At 22.5% G+C, this 7,016-nt stretch overlaps 1 protein-coding gene across 1 annotated transcript; it reads right to left on the bottom strand.

The window, feature by feature from the left end:
• Nucleotides 1–613: 613 nt before the first annotated feature.
• LOC137937255 (uncharacterized) lies at nucleotides 614–1,035 on the bottom strand. Its single transcript, XM_068782341.1, has one exon. It carries the CDS (start codon nucleotides 1,033–1,035, stop codon nucleotides 622–624), a length of 414 nt encoding a protein of 137 aa, XP_068638442.1. The 3' UTR covers nucleotides 614–621.
• Between the last annotated feature and the right edge of the window lie 5,981 nt (nucleotides 1,036–7,016).

The raw sequence follows: 7,016 nt of genomic DNA, 5'->3' as shown, positions 1-7,016 counted from the left end.
TTTCCAATCCAAACATCGACCATCTCGGAGTATGGCCTGCAGACATGTGTTCATCCCTAGTAAGGTCAAGGGCTTGAACGCAATCTGTATGCATCCAATATGCATGTATTTCTTCTCAGTATTTGCAAGATACTTATTGAGATCTGTTAACTCTAATAATTTAAGAGTTGAATCTTGATTTTCAAGATTAATTGTTTGTTCCATGGTTTTAATTCCCATGGTACTAGAAAGGGTAAAGGTTCCTTTCTTGTATATAGATGTAGGTTTAATGGACGGAATTGTCCAATCACTCAATTATTGTTGAACTTTATATTCAACCAAAGATGCATTCTTAACAGATCCAATAATCCTACTACTGGATGCCATCTTATAACAAATTAAAAATATAAAAACACAAGGAAAGTACACTAACTTACACTACAGCTAAGAGTGGTAAAAGATAACCAGAAGGAGGAATATCCTAGTATGAAGTAAACATATTATAAACTGATTATATGGTAATCATGAACGAAGTAAACTATTGTTCAGAATATCATAATTAATTTACTGTTCATCTTCTACTTTACTATTCATCTTCGTTCTTGTTATGATATGGGACGTCACCCAAGTTCTGTAGGGTTTTCAGTAAGTCCATTTTGAGGGAAGGCGGATCTCTTGATTTGCGGGAAGAACGGGGCGGACTAAATTATGGCGCCTCGGCTGGTGCAGGGGAGTAACAGAGCTGATGCAGGAAACAGAACCATCTTCTTGGTGGACAAAGCTAGGCTGAAAGCGAGGCTGTGCAGTACCCATCTCATCAAGATTCAGACTCAAAGCTTGGACCACTCTGGTAGGAAGAAGAACCGTTGAGCATGCTGGCTTCTTGTGGAGATCCGCTGCGTTACCGACTCCCCTAGGCAAGAAGATGCCAGTGCCGCATGATTCCCCTCTGGTACCAGAACCACCCAAAAATACTGCTCGCATGCCGGCACGGGTTGCTGCTGTTGTTGCAGAGGGGAGCAAGCGGAAACAAATAAACCCAAGGGGCGGCCGCATTTACCACCGTTGCCAGATCTTATCCTGCCCTGCATCTACTGCGGCGGCGGAGCAGCAGTGGGATTCGCCTTATTCTGCCTTCCCCAACCGGCGTACAACTGCTGCTTCATAAGTTGTTGCTGCTTTAGCTGCTGAAATTGGGTACTCTGAATTTGCTGCTGGGTGAGATTTTGGTTCAGAAAATAGCCACGCGACGCTGTTTTCCTGGGAGATCCCAATAGCCCCCTTCCATGAGATCCATTTTACAAAATAAGCCATTTTATATATTATAGTTGGGGATTCTATATTTCATCTTTCTTTCTATATTTAATATTACTTTCTAAATTTCTTCTTTCTTTCTATATTTCATTGTACTTTATATATATCTTCTTACTTCCTATATTTCATCTTTCTTTCTATACTTCATTTTACTTTCTATATTTCATCTTTCATTCTATATTTTATCTTCTTTTCTATATTTCATTTTACTTTCTATATATCTTCTTATTTTTATATTTTATTTTACTTTCTATATTTCATCATTCTTACTATATTTCCTTTTTCTTTCTTTATTTTAACCTTTTTTCTATATTTCATCTTTCTTTCGGTACTTCATTATACTTTCTATGTTTCATCTTTATTTCTTTATTTTATGTTACTTTCTATATATCATTTTTATTACTATATTTCATTTTACTTTCTATATTTCATCTTTCTTTCTCTATTTTATTTTTACTTTCTATATTTCTTTCAGTATGACATTTTAGGTTCTATATTTCATCTTTCTTTTAGCATTTCATTTTAGTTTCAATATTTTATCTTTCTTTCTATATTTCATTTTACTTTCTATATTTCATCTTTCTTTTTATATTTCATCTTTCATGCTATATTTCCGTTTTCTTTGAATATTTTATTTTATTTTTTATATTTCAAATTTTATTCAATATTACATTTTACTTTCTATATTTTATCTATCTTTCTGTATTTCATTTTACTTTCTATATATCTTCTTAATTTCTATATTTCATTTTACTTTCTATATTTTCTCTTTCTTTATTTATTTTAACCATCTTTCAATATTTCATATTTCTTTCAATACTTCATTTTACTTTCTACATTTCATCTTTCTTTCTGTATTTCATGTTACTTTCAATATGTCATTTTTCTTACTATATTTCATTTTACTTTCTTTATTTCATCTTTCTTTTTATATTTCATTTTACTTTCTATATTTCATCTTTCTTTTAGTATTTCATTTTACTTTCTATATTTCATCTTTCTTTCTGTATTTAATTTTACTTTCTATATATCATCTTTCTTTTTATATTTCATTTTACTTTCTATATATCATCTTTCTTTTTATATTTCATTTTACTCTCTATATTTCATCTTTCTTATAGTATTTCATTTTAGTTTCTATATTTCATCATTCTTTCTATATTTCATTTTACTTTCTATATTAGATCTTTCTTTTTATATTTCATCTTTCTTGCTATATTTCCTTTTTATTGAATATTTCATTTTATTTTTTATATTTAAAATTTTATTCAATATTACATTTTACTTTCTATATTTTATCTATCTTTCTATATTTCATTTTACTTTCTATATATCTTCATAATTTCTATAATTCATTTTACTTTCTATATTTCATCTTTCTTTGTTTATCTTAACCTTCTTTCCATATTTCATCTTTCTTTCTATACTTCATTTGACTTTCTACATTTCATATTTCTTTCTTTATTTCATGTTACTTTCTATATGTCATTTTTCTTACTATATTTCATTTTACTTTCTTTATTTCATCTTTCTTTTTATATTTCATTTTACTTTCTATATTTCATCTTTCTTTTAGTATTTCATTTTACTTTCTATATTTCATCTTTCTTTCTGTATTTAATTTTACTTTCTATATATCATTTTTCTTTTTGTATTTCATTTTACTCTCTATATTTCATCTTTCTTTTAGTATTTTATTTTAGTTTTATATTTCATCTTTATTTCTATATTTCATTTTACTTTCTATATTTAATCTTTCTTTTTATATTTAATCTTTCTTGTTATATTTCCTTTTTCCTTGAATATTTCATTTTAATTTTTATATTTCAAATTTTATTCAACATTACATTTTACTTTCTTTATTTTATCTATCTTTCTATATTTCATTTTACTTTTTATATATATTCTTAATTTCTAAATTTCATATTACTTTCTATATTTCATCTTTCTTTATTTATTTTAACCTTCTTCCAATATTTCATCTTTCTTTCTATACTTCATTTTACTTTCTACATTTCATCTTTCTTTCTTTATTTCATGTTACTTTCTATATGTCATTTTTCTTACTATATTTCATTTTACTTTCTTTATTTCATCTTTCTTTTTATATTTCATTTTACTTTCTATATTTCATCTTTATTTTAGTATTTCATTTTACTTTCTATATTTCACCTTTCTTTCTGTATTTAATTTTACTTTCTATATATCATCTTTCTTTTTATATTTCATTTTACTCTCTATATTTCATCTTTCTTTTAGTATTTCATTTCAGTTTCTATATTTCATCATTCTTTCTATATTTCATTTTACTTTCTATATTTGATCTTCCTTTTATATTTGATCTTTCTTGCCATATTTCCATTTTCTTTGAATATTTCATTTTAATGTTTATATTTAAAATTTTATTCAATATTACATTTTACTTTCTATATTTTATCTATCTTTCTATATTTCATTTTACTTTCTATATATCTTCTTAATTTCTATATTTCATTTTACTTTCTATATTTCATCTTTCTTTATTTATTTTAACCTTCTTTCAATTTTTCACCTTTCTTTCTATACTTCATTTTACTTTCTACATTTCATCTTTATTTCTTTATTTCATGTTACTTTCTGTATGGCATTTTTTCTTACTATATTTCATTTTACTTTCTTTATTTTATCTTTCTTTTTATATTTCATTTTACTTTTTATATTTCATCTTTCTTTTAGTATTTCATTTTACTTTCTATATTTCTTCTTTCTTTCTGTATTTAATTTTACTTTCTATATATCATCTTTCTTTTTATATTTCATTTTACTCTCTATATTTCATCTTTCTTTTAGTATTTCATTTTAGTTTCTATATTTCATCTTTCTTTCTATATTTCATTTTACTTTCTATATTTCATCTTTTTTTTTATATTTCATCTTTCTTGCTATATTTCATTTTTCTTTGAATATTTCTTTTTATTTTTTACATTTCAAATTTTATTCAATATTACATTTTACTTTCTATATTTTATCTTAATTTCTATATTTCATTTTACTTTCTATATGTCTTCTTAATTTCTATATTTCATTTTACTTTCTATATTTTATCTTTCTTTATTTATTTTAACCTTATTTCACTATTTCATCTTTCTTTCTATACTTCATTTTACATTCTACATTTTATCTTTCTTTCTTTATTTCATGTTACTTTCTATATGTCATTTTTCTTACTATATTTAATTTTACTTTCTTTATTTCATCTTTCTTTTTATATTTCAGTTTCCTTTCTATATTTCATCTTTCTTTTAGTATTTCATTTTACTTTCTTTCTTTCATCTTTCTTTTTATATTTCATTTTACTTTCTATATTTCATATTTTTTTAATATTTCATTTTACTTTCTATATTTCATCTTTCTTTCTGTATTTAATTTTACTTTCTATATATCAGCTTTATTTTTATATTTCATTTTACTCTATATATTTCATCTTTCTTTTAGTATTTCATTTTAGTTTCTATATTTTATCTTTCTTTCTATATTTCATTTTACTTTCTATATTTCATCTTTCTTTTTATATTTCATCTTTCTTGCTATATTTCCATTTTCTTTGAATATTTCATTTTTTTTTATTTCAAATTTTATTCAATATTACATTTTACTTTCTTTATTTTATCTATCCTTCTATATCTCATTTTACTTTCTATATATCTTCTTAATTTCTATATTTTATTTTACTTTCTATATTTCATCTTTCTTTATTTATTTTAACCTTCATTCAATTTTTCATCTTTCTTTCTATAATTCATTTTACTTTCTACATTTCATCTTTCTTTCTTTATTTAATATTACTTTCTATATTTCATTTTTCTTACTATATTTAATTTATTTTCTTTATTTCATCTTCCTTTTTATTTTTTATTTTATTTTCTATATTTCATCTTTCTTTTAGTATTTCATTTTAATTTTTTATATTTCACCTTTCTTTCTGTATTTAATTTTACTTTCTATATATCATCTTTCTTTTTATATTTCAATTTACTCTCTATATTTCATCTTTCTTTTGGTATTTCATTTTAGTTTCTATATTTCATATTTGTTTCTATATTTCATTGTACTTTCTATATTTCATCTTTCTTTTTATATTTCATCTTTCTTGCTATATTTCCTATTTCTTTGAATATTTCATTTTAATTTTTATATTTAAAATTTTATTCAATATTACATTTCACTTTCTATATTTTATCTATCTTTCTATATTTCATCTTTCTTTATTTATTTTAACCTTCTTTCAATATTTCATCTTTCTTTCTATACTTCATTTTACTTTCTACATTTCATCTTTCTTTCTTTATCTTATGCTACTTTCTATATGTCATTTTTCTTACTATATTTCATTTTACTTTCTTTATTTCATCTTTCTTTTTATATTTCATTTTACTTTCTATATTTCATCTTTCTTTTAGTATTTCATTTTACTTTCTATATTTCATCTTTCTTTCTGTATTTAATTATACTTTCTATATATCATTTTTCTTTTTTTATTTCATTTTACTCTCTATATTTCATCTTTCTTTTAGTATTTTATTTTAGTTTCTATATTTCATCTTTATTTCTATATTTCATTTTACTTTCTATATTTAATCTTTCTTGTTATATTTCATCTTCCTTGCTATATTTCCTTTTTCCTTGAATATTTCATTTTAATTTTTATATTTCAAATTTTATTCAACATTACATTTTACTTTCTTTATTTTATCTATCTTTCTATATTTCATTTTACTTTCTATATTTCATCTTTCTTTATTTATTTTAACCTTCTTCCAATATTTCATCTTTCTTTCTATACTTCATTTTACTTTCTACATTTCGTCTTTCTTTCTTTATTTCATGTTACTTTCTATATGTCATTTTTCTTACTATATTTCATTTTACTTTCTTTATTTCATCTTTCTTTTTATATTTCATTTTACTTTCTATATTTCATCTTTATTTTAGTATTTCATTTTACTTTCTATATTTCACCTTTCTTTCTGTATTTAATTTTACTTTCTATATATCATCTTTCTTTTTATATTTCATTTTACTCTCTATATTTCATCTTTCTTTTAGTATTTCATTTTAGTTTCTATATTTCATCATTCTTTCTATATTTCATTTTACTTTCTATATTTGATCTTTCTTTTTATATTTGATCTTTCTTGCCATATTTCCTTTTTCTTTGAATATTTCATTTTAATTTTTATATTTAAAATTTTATTCAATATTACATTTTACTTTCTATATTTTATCTATCTTTCTATATTTCATTTTACTTTCTATATATCTTCTTAATTTCTATATTTCATTTTACTTTCTATATTTCATCTTTATTTATTTATTTTAACCTTCTTTCAATTTTTCACCTTTCTTTCTATACTTCATTTTACTTTCTACATTTCATCTTTCTTTCTTTATTTCATGTTACTTTCTGTATGGCATTTTTTCTTACTATATTTCATTTTACTTTTTTTATTTTATCTTTCTTTTTATATTTCATTTTACTTTCTATATTTCATCTTTCTTTTAGTATTTCATTTTAGTTTCTATATTTCATCTTTCTTTCTATATTTCATTTTACTTTCTATATTTCATCTTTCGTGCTATATTTCATTCTTCTTTGAATATTTCATTTTATTTTTTAGATTTCAAATTTTATTCAATATTACATTTTACTTTCTATATTTTATCTATCTTTCTATATTTCATTT

Source organism: Aristolochia californica, unplaced genomic scaffold, assembly GCF_029961685.1.
Source record: "Aristolochia californica isolate CCGP_79_NKW_82.1479 unplaced genomic scaffold, dmAriCali1.0.hap1 SCAF_7, whole genome shotgun sequence".
NCBI lineage: Eukaryota > Viridiplantae > Streptophyta > Magnoliopsida > Piperales > Aristolochiaceae > Aristolochia > Aristolochia californica.
This window is presented reverse-complemented; position numbering and strand designations above follow the sequence as displayed.

What these genes read in the sequence shown, in the direction of transcription:
- LOC137937255 (XM_068782341.1), bottom strand. Translation starts at nt 1,035, where the DNA reads ATGCGGCCGCCCCTTGGGTTTATTTGTTTCCGCTTGCTCCCCTCTGCA.